Genomic DNA, 17252 nt, shown 5'->3' on the forward strand with positions numbered 1-17252 from the left:
CTTCTCTATTTGATGCCTCTACAAATCTCCACACAAATTAAGTGTTTTGTAGGAAAAAAAAAGTTTGTTTCATCAAGCAAATAAAACCAAAGAATTTTGTTATTTCAGTATTCTACAAATTATATTTATTTTTTGTAAATATTTTAACTTAATATACAAGCAAATAAAATCAATGAATTTTGGTTATTCTATCTTCTAGACAACTGACAAAATATGATTTAATTAATATTTTATTATATTTATAAAAAAATGTTCAACTCTCACTTTTATAATAAATAAGTGTATAGATTTGATCATTATCTAACATAAATGTAGTTTGACAATTTTGTCCTTATCATAATAACTGATTTGACAAAAATATCCTACTAAATTTTTCCTGTATGTACAAACTAAGGACAAAGTTGACATTACACAATAGAAAAACTTTGACCTTGATTCACACTTTTATAGATATGTATGTATAGATTTGTGTTTGTATAATATTTCACTAAATTTAATTTAAAACATCATAAAACCTTTTACATTTTATAAATTATTTTATAAATTTATAAGATGAGAGATTTTATTTTCAAAATAAGCTGTTAAAATATTTGAATAAATTTATTTTAAAAATATTTGGTATTATAAGATTTTTTTATTGTCAAAATTACAAAAAAATTAAAATATTATGAGTTAATCTATATATTTATTTATATGAAAATAGTTTTATAATTTGAGTATTTTAAATTTATATTTTAAAAAATTATGTTAAAAAGTATTTATTATTTTTAATGTGTGTAAATAAAATATTGATTGCAAATATTAATATTTTTGTTTTTTATATCTTAATAAAAGATAGAACAAAATCATATTTAAAATTTGATTAAAAAATAAAGTGATAAAGTGGAGATTTAAGAAGATATATAAAAATATTTTGAATAAATAAAATATGAAATAAGATCTATTTTAAAAAATAAGAGGTACCTCTTTTTTTAAAAAAACATCTTATTTTGATAAAATGTTTGCAAATTTTTGTACCAAACAAATTATAATAGTTTATAAGCTTAAAACAACTTATAAGATGTTTTTTAAAATCTTATAAGCTTTGTCAAACGCTCACTAAATAACGTATTACTTAACAACACATTCCAACAGATTTTACAACATCGACTAATCACGTAAGGAGATAGTTCTCCCAATCAAAATACAAGATTGATCGGTTTTTACAACTTCGTGTAATCATTGAGAGATGATTTTCCCAAACGAAATTACGTTGTGATGTAAGAACATGTTAAGATCGACAATGATGAACAAATATGAGATTATATTTCGAGGTTGAAGTCGGCTCAACAAAGCGATTTGGGCAAGAATCGAAGTTGCAGAAGCGAGAACAGGTTTCATGAAATAAAAACAAGAAAATATCGTTTTGGGGGGATTTTCTTGGTTCAAGGTATGGTGAGCATTATCGATCTGGGTCAAGTCTAGCTAAATATTTAATATTTGGGTATGCATGCTATATGTTTATATACTACCTTTTTAATTGATCAAAGCGATTATATACTTGTATATTTTTAAAATATTTGGTGGTTCATAAAAAAATTTATTTAACATTGACCTATTGTGTGTTTTTCTATACTTTTTTTCTTAGAATATAACATTATCGATTTGGGTCATGTAATAGTTGCATACATCTGGTCCAAGAAAATAAAATAAAATTAACAAAAACTTGTGTGAGACGATCTCCCGGGTCGTATTTTGTGAGACGGATCTCTTATTTAGGTCATCCATTAAAAAATATTACTTTTTACGCTCAGAGTATTACTTTATATTAAATATCGATAGAGCTGACTCGTCTCACAGATAAAAATTCGTGAGACCGTCTCACAAGATACCTACTCAATAAAAATATAAGCATCTCTAACAAATCAAAAGAAACTAGATTTCTTATACAAATACATATAACCAAGTGGTCTGTCATTCCTTAACACAACTTATTGAACCCCAAAGGCGAAGCGTTTTCACCGAATCTGGGCAAGAAAGCTTCCCTTTCTAGTGAAACATGAAGTGATGACACAATTTTAACCAACGATACCCAAAGAAAAGGCGAGCTGCAAAACGCGTATCCAAAAACAGCCAGAGCCCTTGAAACACCATTGTTATACCAAGGATATGCCATAACTAAAAGGGCCCCAATGATCCCAAGCCATGGCACGAGTACGTGTAGCAACGGCAGAAGAAAGGCGTTGATAGCCATAAAAGAAAGCGAAAACGCTCCAAGCAAGTAGAGGCCCCAGCCTATGACTGGATGAACTGTGTGAGGTACGAGGAAGAATGGAACTATGTAGGCAGCAAAAATGGACCATAAAGCAATCAGTTTGAAGCCAGTCTGTAGAAGGAAAACACTCTTTTCTTCTCTCCGGTAACATAATTTCGATAAATTGGGGCGAGCTATACGCGCCACTGCCATGACTCCCAAGTAAAATATAGCTTGGATGAACACGATAGGCATTTCTACATCGTAGCTGTTGGGAATAGCATATATACCACAAAACAAGCATCAGAGGGCGCGTTTGATCAAGACACGGAAAAACAAATGGAACAAGAGCAAGATTGTTTTGCAAATGGTTTATGAGAGAACTTTATTTTACCCGAGAGTTTGAAGCCGTTGTTCATGCCATTGAATGCCCAAGGGGAGGACAGGCCATGACCACCAATACCATGGTTTTAACCATGGAGCTCCCGGGAATGTGATGACACTGTTCGGCCCACAAGGCACGCTCCAATGAAGTTTGAGATCTGGAACCGGATAAATAAGTAAACATGTCACTGAGTAATTATTTGACCCTGATTGACCATATGCAAATTACTCTGCAATGCGATCTGCGAAAGCAAAAAAATTATGTATGATTTTCGAAACCACGGGGTCTAATTGTGTTTACTTACAATAATAAGAGGCATCCATTTGGTAGCCTAGAGGAAGTCGGTAGGTTCCATCGAGGGTTGTGGCATTTGAAGGAGGGTGAAACATCGGTCGATCAAGTAAATCTGGGAAGTAGCTTCCTATGAATCCTTGGTCGGCGCCATCAGTGTTACTTCTGCCGATCTCCAACTCATGAATCATATCGTTGAAAAGCTCTAAAGATGGCTGCAAATTTTGACCATTTTAGTGATGGGATTTCTGTAAAGTGAACATATTTCACCTCAAAATTTCTGCCCTATAATATTGATTAGATGTTTCCCATGTATCAACAGGATAACATATTTAAAAAAGTTAGTGTCTTCCTCGAACTCTCCAAGACTAGGGGCTAAACAAATCCATTAGGTAGCCTCATAATTAACAAATTAACAACTCTATCCTCATACACGGTGTTGATGAAAGGGTTATACCTGCAACACAAAGAGACCAGTGTGAAAGATGCAGGGATTGATGAAAACAGCACAAAACTGCCCGCATTGAAAGAGTTCATCGGTTTTTTGAAGGAAGAGATTGTCGGCATCAAGCATGACCACGCGCTCATACTCAACTAGCTTCCACACATACAGCTTGTTCAGTGTCTTTGTGAATCTCCAACCCGAATTCGGATCTTTTACATATGGATTCTTAACATTTTCCACTTTCAACACCTTCGCGCCATCCTCCTCTTCTCTGAAAATTAAAACAACATACCAACATTTATTTCCTTGGAGCTATTTGTTTATAAATTTGCACTTTTCTTGTATTGCTTTTAATACTATCAAGAGACATCTGAATACATAGAGTAAGGATTTTGAGATGCCTTATAATTAATTATTCATCAGCATGGAAATTTATGTTACAAAATCACTTATGATGAAGGTAATCAAATACATCTTTCTCCGTCGCCAAACGAACAACATAAATAAATAAATAATTATGGACCTAAAGTTGTTATAGTCAAGGAAAAATTAACTAATGTCAACCTCAACAAGTACAAAATTGCCTGTTAGTAAAAGATTCATACAAGGGCCAAGTATTTGTTCAGAATAATAAGACAATTACTTAAAATTGCTTGAAAGATTGGAGAAATAAAAAATAAAGATATTAAATCATTCATTTGCTGGCAAATAAATGATATACCCACTTGACAGAGAAGTTGACGTCCTCTCCTTTCTGGTGTAATTTAAATAATATATACAAGTAATGATTTACGAGTAATTTAATAGTGAAATAATTTTCAAGGGTGGAGGAATTTCTTGGAATAGATGGCATTATGTTTAAAAGAACGTGGATCCAATAAACCACTTCCAATCAAAGCCACAGATTCGAATCTTGTAAATAAAGTAAACGGCTCCTGAAATTATCAACTTCTTCTATAGGATTCGACTCGACTTCGAATTCGTCTAGTGCCGAAACGACCTCAAAACTTGATAAACTCTTCAAACAACTATAGAATATAATATCGATTAGTTCGATCATCTTAACAAATATACTCCCTCCGACTCCAATATTCCCTTTAGTCTAGCAAAACATGTCATTATACACCGATATTTTTTGGATAGAATAGAATATTGTTGATCTTAGACCAAATCCTTGATATTCCCAACTAATCTTCGGACGTGCCACAGATATTTTTTAATAATTTTTGGCAGGACCTGGTAATCTTGGCTACGCCTGGCTCAATTATTTTTAAAAAACAATCAAATTATTGAACAAAAAATTAATCAAAAGGATGGCTTTGTAAGTAAACCACAGGTCTAAAACACCTGTAACGTTAAGATATGTTTTTTCATATGACGTGAGAACCCACAATCACTAACTTTCAACATGCACGGGTAATCCATCGCATTAATGCAGTCGCATGCAGTAATATGCTATTTTATTAACATATCAGACTTCTTGTTTAAACAAAGTAATTAAAGTTTGAATTGCTTAATAAAACATAATATCTAATTCTTACAAAATCATGGGTTGATTAATTTGAAGAGAAATAAAACATCTCTTAATGGAAAATTGAGAGGGAAAGAAAAACGAGAGAGGTGAGGATAAGAAAATGAAATTGAACAAAAAGTCAAAAGTTCTTCAAAAAAAAAATGAAGGGACGATACTTTGACCATCTGATTTGCCAACTGTCATGACAATTGTCAATCCCCGTTGGAAATATAAGTATTAATTAACTAAACAAAAGCATCAATCTTTTTTTTTATACCTAAAGATATATAAAATATTATGAAGCTTATAAAATTTCCTAATATATTTTTTAAAAAACTCAATATTTTCTCCAACATTGGAAATACAACCAAACAAAATAGCTCCTTTTCACAATACAAAAGTAAAAAAAAAAGGGGGAAAGCCTGCGTTTTCCCAAATATGAATTTCCAAAAAAAATTCACCGCTTCAAGAATTATACAAAACATGAGGGAGATATACTTACAGAGCTTGAATCCAAAGGGGTGGAACGTCCATGGAGGCAATAACGACAAGATCAGCATCGACCTGAAGCTTTGCGAGAGACCTCAGCATCACACGCGTGGCTATGTAGAACTCGTAATCCCTCGGAGTCCCCATATACATCATTGTGGCATACGCATTCTTCTGTGTCCTTTTCGTCTTCCCTTCGCACAATAATAGCAAGAAACCCAAACTCAACACCAAACTCAAGAATGCACCTCTTCTTCTCCTCTCTCCCATCTTTTATTATTTACTTTTTCGATCTATAAAACTAATTTAAGTGCACAAAAAAGTTATGGGTTTCTTGAATAACAGTAGCAAAAAAAAAAGTAAATTGCCACGAATAAATCTGATCAAATTTGAAACCCAAGTGTGTGCATTCTTTGCATCTGTGTGTATTGAACGGGGAAAGGAAATGAAATTGTGTAGTTTTGTGTGTACATCGGCTGTTCAATGTATTATAGCATGAGATGAGATATAATAGAATAACATTATATGTCTATATACATGCGCGTCAGGAAGCTGAAAGGGATGGCCAATTCCAAAGCGCATGTGAACAGCTGTGATTTCTTGGATGAAATGGAGCGGTAACTCTAAAAGTTTAGCTCAAATAACTCAGTTAAATTTAAATCTCAATTTTGTTGTGAAAAAGTAAAAATTTATGGTAAAAAGTAAAAATTTCAAACTCTCAAAATTTAACAAACTACACACTTTATAATATTTTTCTCTCTACTCAATTGTGTTTTTCTTCACAAATGAGAGATCTATTTATAGGAAATCTTTACAAATAATCCAAAAATAAAATACACCATTACCTACATCATCACACACTAATTTTCAATATTTACAACTCTTATTTTCAACATTCAAATATTCAACATTCAAATATTCAATACACACATTTTAAATATATTTTTCAACACTCCCCCTTGTGATGATGATCATAATGATTGTCTTTATTACGTGTTTTTATACTGCATCGTTAAAAACCTTACTAGGAAAAACCCATTGGGATAAAAACCATAGCAAGGGAAAAAGAGTGCAGTCACGTAAACTCCCCCTCATGTTGACACGTCAATTCTTCACAAATTTCGTAGATTGCGCATCCCAATATTATATATATGCTTTCTGAATATTGACGTAGGAAGGGCCTTTGTGAAGAGATCTGGTGAATTTTCACTTGATTGAATATGACGAACATCAATACATTTATTCTTCTCAAGCTTCTTGGTGAATGCGAAGAACTTAGGAGGAATATGTTTAGTTCTGTCGCTTTTTATGTATCCTTCTTTCATTTGAGCAACACATGCAACATTATCTTCATATAGTATCACAGGCTTCTCGTCGAATGATAATCCGCATGAGATTTGGATATGTTGGGTCATTGATTTTAACCACACACATTCACGACTTGCTTCATGTAGTGCAATAATCTCGGCATGATTTGATGAAATTGTTACGAGCGTTTGTTTCTGTGAACGCCAAGAAATTGCAGTGCCTCCATGAGTAAATACATATCCAGTTTGGGAACGTGCCTTGTGTGGATCAGATAAGTATCCAGCATCAGCATAACCAATTATACTTGGATTAGTATCTTTTGAATATAAAAGTCCCAAGTCTGTCGTTCCTCGTAGATAACGGAATATATGTTTAATTCCGTTCCAGTGTCTCTTTGTTGGATATGTGCTAAATCTTGCCAACAAATTTACGGCAAAAGATATATCGGGCCTCGTACAATTTGTAAGATACATAAGGGCACCGATAGCACTTAGATATGGTACTTCTGGACCAAGAATAGCTTCATCATCTTCACATGGTCGGAATGGATCCTTTTCTATGTTTAATGATCTAACAACCATTGGAGTACTTAAAGGATTTGCTTTATCCATATTAAAACGTTTAAGGATCTTTTCTGTATAATTTGTCTGGTGAACAAACATTTCACATTCTTTTTGTTCAATTTGTAAACCCAGACAATACTTGGTTTTTCCAAGATCCTTCATTTCAAATTCTTCCTTCAAGTATGACACAACTTCTTGAATTTCTTTATTCGTTCCAATGATGTTTAAATCATCAACATATACAGCAATAATTACGCATCCGGATGTTGTTTTCTTAATGAAAACACAAGGGCATATTGAATTATTTACATATTCCTTTTTCATCAAGTGATCACTTAGTCGATTATACCACATTCGACCTGATTGCTTTAACCCATATAATGATCTTTGTAATTTCACAGAATAACATTCCCTGGGTTTTGAACTTTGTGCTTCAGGCATCTTAAATCCTTCAGGGATTTTCATATATATATTACTATCAAGTGATCCATATAAGTAAGCTGTAACAACATCCATAAGACGCATTTCTAAATTTTCAGATACCGCCAAGCTAATCAAATACCGAAACGTAATTGCATCCATCACAGGAGAATATGTTTCTTCATAATTAATTCCAGGCCTTTGAGAAAAATCTTGTGCAACAAGTCGAGCTTTATATCTTACTATTTCATTTTTCTCATTTCGCTTTCGAATAAAAACCCATTTGTATCCAACAGGTTTTACACCTTCAGGTGTAAGGACTATAGGTCCAAAAACATTACGTTTATTTAGCGAATTTAATTCAACATGTATGACATCTTTCCATTTTATCCAATCCTGCCGATTTTTACATTCACCAAAAGATTTTGGTTCATGATCTTCGTTATCATTTATGATGTCGATTGCCACATTATAAGAAAATATATCATCAATTTCTTCTATATCTTTTCGGTTCCATATTTTTCCAGTATTAATGTAATTGATAGAGATTTCATGATTCTCGTCAGTTTGTGGTTCTGACAGAATATTTTCATCATCATGTGTTTCTTCAGGAACACCATTCTCTATTTTGTGATCATCATGTGTTTTTTCAAGAACATCATTCTTTATTTTGTGATCATCGTGTTTCTCTATAATTTTCTTTTTCGAGGATTTTTATCCTTGGAACCGACTGGCCTTCCACGCTTCAGGCGTTTAATGACATCATGAGTATCTTCAATTTGTTTCTTTGGAATTTCAATTCGAGCAGGGGCATTTGCAGCATGTATATATGATTTAGTTACCCCTTTTGTGTCAGCAAATGCATCTGGTATTTGATTGGCTATTCTTTGCAAGTGTACAATTTGTTGTACATCTTTTTCACATTGTTTTGTTCTTGGATCCAGATGTAACAATGATGATACATACCATGTAATTTCCTTTTCGGTATGTTTCTGTTCTCCCCCTAACATTGGGAAGATTTCCTCATTAAAATGACAATCAGCAAAACGTGCTGTGAACACGTCGTCTGTCTGATGTTCAAGATATCGAATGATTGATGGACTATCATAACCGATATAAATTCCAACCTTTCTTTGAGGTCCCATTTTCTTTCGTTGCGGTGGTGCAATAGGCACATACACCATACATCCAAAAATTCTCAGATGAGAAATGTCTGGTTCTTTATCAAATGCAAGCTGCAATGGGGAGTATTTATGATATGCACTTGGTCTGATGCGAATTAATGAAGCAGCGTGTAAAATTGCATGTCCCCATATAGAAATAGGGAGCTTTGTTTTCATAATCATTGGTCTAGCAATCATTTGCAGACGTTTAATCTATGATTCAGCCAATCCATTCTGTGTATGTACATGAGCAACAGGATGCTCAACAATGATTCCCATAGACATACAATAATCATTGAAAGTTTGGGAAGTAAATTCACCAGCATTATCAGTCTAATTTTCTTGATTGTATAATCGGGAAATTGATTCCTCAATTTTATTATTTGAGCAAGTAATCTTGCAAATGCAACATTTCGAGTTGATAATAAACATACATGTGACCATCTGCTGGAGGCATCAATCAATACCATAAAGTATCTGAATGGTCCACATGGTGGATGGATTGGTCCACAAATATCACCCTGAATACGTTCAAGAAACATTGGTGATTTGGATTTTGACTGGTGATGGTCTTATAATAAGTTTTCCAAGAGAACATGCTTTACATTGAAACTTATTATTCTGAAAGATCTTCTGGTCTTTCAGTGGATGACCATGTGTATTTTCTATAATTCTTCGCATCATTGTTGAACCAGGATGTCCCAATCGATCATGCCAATTGGTTAATATCGAAGAATTATCAACTACCATGTTTGATTCAATGGGACTTATATGTGTATAATGCAATCCAGTAGGGAGCATTGGTAGTTTTTCAATCACATATTTCTTTCCTGATTTATATGTGATAAGACACATATATTTCTCATTCCCTTCATTCATTGTTTGAGTATCATATCCATGGGAATATATATCATTAAAACTCAACAAATTTCTTTTCGATTGTGGTGAATATAAAGCATCATTGATCAAAAATTTTGTACCATTAGGTAACAAAAATTGTGCTTTACCACATCCTTTAATCAAGTCTACAAGACCTGATATTGTATTCACCGTTGTTTTTGTTGGTTTTAGTTCCAAGAAATATCTTTTATCTCGGAGGATAGTGTGCGTTGTACCACTATCGGGTATGCAAACTTCAGCTTTGCTCAGTAGCATTTTCCATATTTGAACTTCAAAAAAATATGCAATGAAATAAATTACTTGCAATATATATTTAAATATAACACAAATCATAATTATACAATAAAACATTATTCTATGAATACATGAAAAATAGATTATTGTATATTTATATTCTACCATTATATTGTTCATTTTCAGAGAAATCGTTGAGAAAATCTGCAGCATCAATATTGTTCATTTCTATCCCACCAACATATTGATCATTTCCAGAGAAATCATTCATAAAATCACCAGCATCAAAATGAGTTGAATCACTCAAACGGTCACTGCGTTCAGTGAAGTTGGTCTCCTTTTCTTTCCCCTTTAATGATTCTTTATAAAGTTTACAAAGGTGCTCAGGGGCTCGACAAACTTTGGACCAATGTCCTGGAGTACCACATCTGTAACAAGAACTTTCATATCTTTTTGAGTGCTTCTCATTAACACTTGTATTCTCATGATGCCTTTTCTGTGGATGGTTTGGACGTTCTTTTGAGATGAGTTATAAAAATAACTATTTCGATTATTTTCAAAACCACGGCCTTGACCACGACCACGACCACGGCCAATTCCACGTCCACGTCCACGTCCACGACCTCGACCTCGACCTCGACCAAAACCTTGTCTTTGAATTTGATTTTGGTTTCCAGGTTTAAATTCATTTTTACTTACAACATTTACTTCTGGAAATGCTGTTAATCCAGTGGGTCGGGACTGATGATTTCTCATTAATAGCTCGTTGTTTTTTTCCGCCACAAGAAGACAGGCGATGAGTTCAGAATATCTCGCGAATCCACGTACTCTATATTGTTGCTATAGAGTAATATTTGATGCATGAAACGTGAAAAATGTTTTTTCAAGCATCTCAGATTCTGTGACCTCATGTCCACAAAATTTTAATTGCGAGATTATTCTATACATCGCCGAATTGTAATCACTGACTTTTTTAAAGTCTTGGAATCTCAATGTATTCCATTCATCCCGAGCGGTCGGAAGTATAACTTCTTTTATATGTTCGAATCTTTCTTTTAATCCCTTCCACAAAGCCATGAGATTTTTTTCAGTCAGATATTCACATTTCAATCCATCGTCGAGATGACGACGCAAAAATATCATGGCTCTTGCCTTTTCTTGTGACGTGCATATGTCATTTTCTTTAATGGTCTCGCTTAGACCCAATGACTCAAGATGCATTTCTACATCTAGAGTCCATGGCATATAATTCTTTCCCGTGATGTCGAGCGCAACAAATTCGAGCTTTGTTAAATTTGACATGGTGGTACTAAAAAAAATTACGATGCATTTTATTAGTTAATAATTATTGCAATACAAAGTAACGGATAAACAACAAGTACAAGTATTTGTAAAAATAAAGAAAACGTACGAGGAGGATATTCTCCGATAAATACAAGACTCGTGAGTATGACAACCAAAATAATTAAAAATATCCTTGAGAAAGCCATCTTCTTTTTTCTTCGAAAAATTTGATGATGAATAATTTTTAGAGAAGAAGAGAAAGTTGGAGTGATGGAATGTGTTTGTGAGATCATATTTATAGGGCAAAAACTAGCCGTTTTTTACCATTTATGACCGTTGGGGTACAAAAAAAAATAAAGGTATGTATTTGTATAATTTTATGGTAATAATATGATATATATAATATTAGACATGTTTAAATAATTATGTATATCATATCACATTATTATAATGAGGTGTCGTAAGTTATTTTGTTTAAAAACCTTATAGGCTTTTATACTTGTCGTATCCCTTACCGGGAGTGTGGGATGTCGTCTTAACATCCTCCCAGGATTTATAACAAGTTTTTGAAAAATTTATTTTTATTATTTCTAATAATAATATTATATTATATATTAAATATATACACAATAAATAAATAACAGTAAAATAAATATTATTACTTTTGTTACCTTTTTCTTCTGTTTGGAGCTTGGAAAAATATGAAGGACTTTTAGAGCTTCGTGCTGATAACGTGTTGTGAAAAAGTAAAAATTTATGGTAAAAAGTAAAAATCTCAAACTCTCAAAATTTACCAAACTACACACTTTATAATATTTTTCTCTCTACTCAATTGTGATTTTCTTCACAAATGAGAGATCTATTTATAGGAAATCTTTACAAATAATCCAAAAATAAAATACATCATTACCTACATCATCACACACTAATTTTCAATATTTACAACTCTTATTTTCAACATTCAAATATTCAACATTCAAATATTCAATACACGCATTTTAAATATATTTTTCAACAAATTTTAATATGTTATCAAAATTAAAGTCTATTGTTATATATTAGGTTGTCATATTGACCATCTGTCCACGCTCCAAAAGTTCGTTCATTGACGTGAGAGATGTGTTAAATATCTTATATAGGTTGAATTAGGTTTTTGAGAATTGTATATATAAATTTGAACATTTATCTTCTGTTGAGTTAGCTTTTGAAGTTGAATTAAGTTCAAGTTTCACAATCTTAACAAATAAACAAAATAAACTATGAAAAGAACTCACTGTGGTAAAGTTTTAGTTTAGATTTTCTGAAATCAAAATCTTATTTGAAATATCAAAGTTACTTACTACCTCTTGTCATTATTATAATATAAATATTGTGTTATAACACAAATAAAAGTATCTTTTCTAAGTGTAGGTCTTTTGTGAGATCGTTTCACGAATCTTTATCTGTGAGACGGGTCAACCCTACTGATATTCACAATAAAAAGTAATACTTTTAGCATAAAAAGTAATACTTTTTTTATGGATGACCCAAATAAGAGATATATCTCACAAATACGACCCGTGAGATCGTCTCACACAAGTTTTTGTTTTTATTTTAAAAAGTAAAAAAAATTTAAGTACATTTTTTTATACAGGGAGAGCTAGGTGAGGTTAGTTATCCAAAGCGAAGCTTGGTGGGGTATGAAATATCTTAGTCGAGGTTTACTAAGTCCACATGTTTTCAAGCTGGACTTGTTATCGTTTACCACGTAAAATGTCAGGTCAGGTGAGTTATCCAATTCCAAAGCAAATAAAATATGTCAATTCGGAGAATACAATTTCTGATTTAATGTTTTAAAACGCAATTACAAAGATAGTTTAGCCTTGTCTTTTGAATGTTTAGTATATAAGAATAATTTGTATTTTTTTAAAAAAATTATTAATTTTTTTTACATAAATTATTTGGGAATGCTTTGTGTTTCTCCCATTTTTTATATAACTCAAATAGGTTTAAAACTATACATTAAATCAGAAAAAATCACATTTTTGTTTTTATTACAATATGCAACGTTTTTTCTTTTTTATAATGTTGTTGAACAATTCACGGTTTTAGTCCGATAATTTTCATTTTTTTTCAATTTTAGTCTTAATATCACTAGAATGTTGATGTATCGTCAGCAATGTCAAATACCACGCATTATTTTCTTGTATCACATCATCATTTTCTAGCGCAATATCCAAGCTCTAGTAAACAAAACTAAAAAAAAGTGGGAACTAGTGAAATAAAATCGTAAATTATCCGACGTAACCAAAAATAAAAAACATACAAGGTACGTGACCTAAAATATAACTTTTCCTGTCAAATCACCCAACTTAAAAACAAATATTTTATCTCAATTTATTTACTATTAATAATACTTAAGCACCTTATAGTAACCACTTTGGTGTGTTTTGTCAATGTGGCACCATTTATTTTCATTTTAACTTTTGCATAATGTTTATTATTTAACTATAATGTTATGAGCTTATTAGTAATGTTCACATTCTCTCTATTTTCTTCCCATTTTTCTCTAACTTTTCCATAATTTATATCAAACTTGCGTGTTTTTTCTCTCTTGTAGTTTTTAAAAATATTTATTTTTCGAATAATTCAATTACGTGAGAACATGAATAGTTACTAGTATTTATTAATCACGCTATAGAAAAAAGGGCCTAATTAAATTCAAGTTTTACTTAGTTTGAATCATTTGAAGCGTATATCACACACTTTGCAATTCATGACTAACAGTACTTCTAGACATGATTGAGGGGTACTCACCAATATCATACACAGAATTGAGCTTTGGACTCTCAAATCTATCTCCATCACTCCACAATGCATATGCTTCCTCGCCATGCACCATATTATCACCTATTTGCGATACTTTCTCACTGAGCCTGAGTGGAACGAACAACTTGACGAACAAACAAACGAGGCTCGTGACAACAATATTTAAACACGCTATGAAAAGGATTCCGGCAAGCTGAACCCCCATTTGCCTGATCCTAGCTCGAGCTCGACACATCTGGAGGGCATATGCTAGGCCGATGTACTTCTCCCAATCGGGAACCATGTAGAAGAGTCGGCTGAGTTTAGGCATGGCCAGGACGCCGGTGAGAATCCCGCCTAGAGCTCCAGCCACCGCGTGGGTGTGAAAGATTGCAAAAGTGTCGTCTACGTATCTTAATAGCCTTATTTTGTTGCGGAGAATCGTCAATGTGTACCATGATACGCATCCTGATATTAGGCCCATCAAGATTGCTGCCCAACATTGGACAACTCCTACAACAAGTATCAAGAACCATTTTGCTAAGATGCGCTGCTCGGTCTTTGCAGTTAAGGATTATCAGGTGTGGAATGTTTGCAACAATTAAGAAAATTAAGATATTCATTTTACATTGTTTTCCTAGTTCAATTGATGTAAATAACTGATTTAATTGATCATGAAAATTAGTAAATAATTTGATTTACGAAGAAAAATAATTGTTCGAACTAGACCCAAGTTCGATTACTATGACTGCCCATCAAGTATCATTTGCATCGACTAACTCGAAAAACTCTCAAATCGTTATATATGTGGTAATTTAGAATACGAATTGAATATATTAATATTTGAGTAGACTCGAATTTCGGTCATCCTACCCAATGGGGACAAAATGAAAAACTATTAATTTTAAAACCTAAGATCATACATCTTTTTTTCATGGTGACTAAAAAAGGGAAGAATTGAACGCACCGGCAGCCGGGGTGATGCAAACAAGGCCACTGATCGTGCCATTCACAACTCCAAGAGCGGAAGCTTTGCCGGAGATGCAAATGTCGAGCAATAGCCATGTCAGTACGCTTGTGGCAGCGCACACATGGGTGTTGAGGACTGCCAGTGACGCCACTGTGCTGGCGGCGTATGGCGCTCCACCGTTGAATCCAGTCCATCCCATCCACAGTAGTCCGGCACCACACAACATCATAATAATGTTGTTTGGAGAGGATTTCTCCTATCCTTTTCTCCTCTCGGTCCCACCTTTATTTATATATACACACACACACACACACAAGTTAATGAAAGGATTCACAAATTTTTTAATCTTAACTGTACCCCCAGGATGTGAGGCGTTGAGATATACCAACGATTTGTGATGACTTTAGATATATAAAGCCGTAGGATAGAAGAATATTTTAGTAATCTCAGGATGTTCGAGTTCGTGGAGTGAGTGAACGTTTTACGTGTATTTAAGAGTTGGATTTCTCTAACATCTTCTCGGACGAGCGCATCGCATGTAGGTTGGTCAATGCGGCTTATCAGTAATATGGTTTGTAGATTAGTGTGTTAGTATGAAGATCTAACCCAATACACATCAAAAGATCTCGACCCCGGTTCTATAGTCTGATAAAAAAAACGAGTATAAAGTTAATGAAACTTACCCAGTAAGCAGCGGTGAAGCCAGCAACACCAGATGAAAGATGGATAACGAGCCCTCCCGCGAAATCAATCACTCCCATCTCAGCTAACCACCCATTCGAACTCCACACACTAAACGCCCCCACCGTGTACGAAAACGTATGCCAAAGCGGCACAAATATCATCCACGCCACAAAGTTCATCCTCCCCAGCAGCGCCCCACCGATCAAAACCGGCGTGATCGCCGAATATCCGAACTGAAACCACACCATTGTCGCCGTAGGGAAGTACCCAAGAAAAGCTTGGCCCAGAAGGAAATCTGCGTCCATCGCCACAGCAGGTTTCCCCCAGAAACCTACCAGTTTCTCACCGAAAGACATGCGGTATCCCCACCCAACCCAGCATATTAAGGTTGCTGCGAATGCGTAGAATGCCATTAAGGATGAGTTGACAGCCCATTTCTTCTTCACCATCCCGCCGTACAGGATCACCAGTCCTGGCATGGATTGGAGCCCGACGAGGGTGACGGCGATGATTTGCCAGCTGTATCATCAAACACTCAAGTTTATCAAAAATATAGTTTGAGGTGGTAATATAATACAAATCTTTTAAATAGCGTAATTACCACGCAATGCGTTCACTCGTTCTTCTAGCATGTCAATTAAAGAGAATAAGTTCATACTAAAGTTTGAAAAAAGTAGTAATTTTATCCAAGATTTTTTTCACATCAATCAGAGAAAAATATTATGGCATATGACTACAATTTTAGATGGAGAAAGCGAGGGTGAAGGGTTGCAGGCATGTGGCATATTGTACGCATTTTGTGTCCTTCACAATAAGAATGAGTGCGAGACACCAATGTCGTCCGGCTAACTTGATTTAGTCACTTCTTCATCATATTCTTTGGTTCTTATTCCTTTTATATATATATATATATATATATATATATAATATAATATAATTGGTGGACATGAATAAAGTCCATGTTATTCTCTTATTTGTTGTCCAATTGTTCATTGAATTAAGAAGATTTTGATTGTGATATTTAATTTGAAGCTTAGAAAAGTGCTAAAAGTCGGAAACCTTCTTTATTGAGAAATTCACAATTTTTTGACGTAAAAATTAAATAGACATCTTATATCTTAATTTTTTGTAAAAATTGTACAATCCCCCTTGCATCAGCTCGAAATATGTGAATTTGAAGTATTTTGATGATATCTCATAGACCAGTGATCAAAATAATCTAACGAGTAAAACGATTTGAAAGAAAATTCAATTTTTTAAAAGTCGTAGCTCAGGTCGGCTAGACTAACTTAAACATTATCTATGCTAAATAAATAATACAAAATCGAGTTGGATGACACGAATACAACAACTGACAAGATTATGAAGGTATGACTCGAGGAAGTTGAATGTTCAATGAATCAAAATTCAATGGTTTTTTTACACTATCACAATTCAAGTTTAGACACAACTTTAAAGTGAGCTTTAGTTCATCGAACTCCTTAAGAAAGAAGTTTGAGCTGGACTTACATCTATTTTATGAACATTTTCCAACGTGTTGATGAGAATAATATAATTTTTAAAATCTTTAATAATAATATTAA

At 33.4% G+C, this 17252-nt stretch overlaps 1 protein-coding gene and 1 pseudogene across 1 annotated transcript; both read right to left on the minus strand.

Moving 5' to 3' along the window:
* Nucleotides 1–1907: 1907 nt before the first annotated feature.
* LOC142533550 (putative glucuronosyltransferase PGSIP8) lies at nt 1908–5888 on the minus strand. Its single transcript, XM_075640365.1, has 5 exons — nt 5370–5888; nt 3367–3625; nt 2923–3124; nt 2628–2775; nt 1908–2501 (listed from the first exon to the last, which is right to left on the minus strand). The coding sequence occupies exons 1-5, from the start codon at nt 5624–5626 to the stop codon at nt 1961–1963; spliced, it is 1407 nt and encodes a 468-aa protein (XP_075496480.1). The 5' UTR covers nt 5627–5888; the 3' UTR covers nt 1908–1960.
* An 8019-nt stretch (nt 5889–13907) lies between these two features.
* On the minus strand, nt 13908–16465 carry LOC142532456 (ammonium transporter 2 member 4-like; annotated as a pseudogene).
* Between the last annotated feature and the right edge of the window lie 787 nt (nt 16466–17252).

This window comes from Primulina tabacum, chromosome 18 (genome assembly GCF_025594145.1).
Source record: "Primulina tabacum isolate GXHZ01 chromosome 18, ASM2559414v2, whole genome shotgun sequence".
NCBI lineage: Eukaryota > Viridiplantae > Streptophyta > Magnoliopsida > Lamiales > Gesneriaceae > Primulina > Primulina tabacum.

Excerpts from the sequence above, each read along its gene's own strand:
- LOC142533550 (XM_075640365.1), bottom strand. The coding sequence starts at position 5,626 with ATGGGAGAGAGGAGAAGAAGAGGTGCATTCTTGAGTTTGGTGTTGAGT. Across the intron at positions 3,626-5,369 it reads CCCCTTTGGATTCAAGCTCT|AGAAGAGGAGGATGGCGCGA; the intron begins GTAAGTATATCT and ends TTTAATTTTCAG. Across the intron at positions 3,125-3,366 it reads CTGGTCTCTTTGTGTTGCAG|CCATCTTTAGAGCTTTTCAA; the intron begins GTATAACCCTTT and ends CAAAATTTGCAG.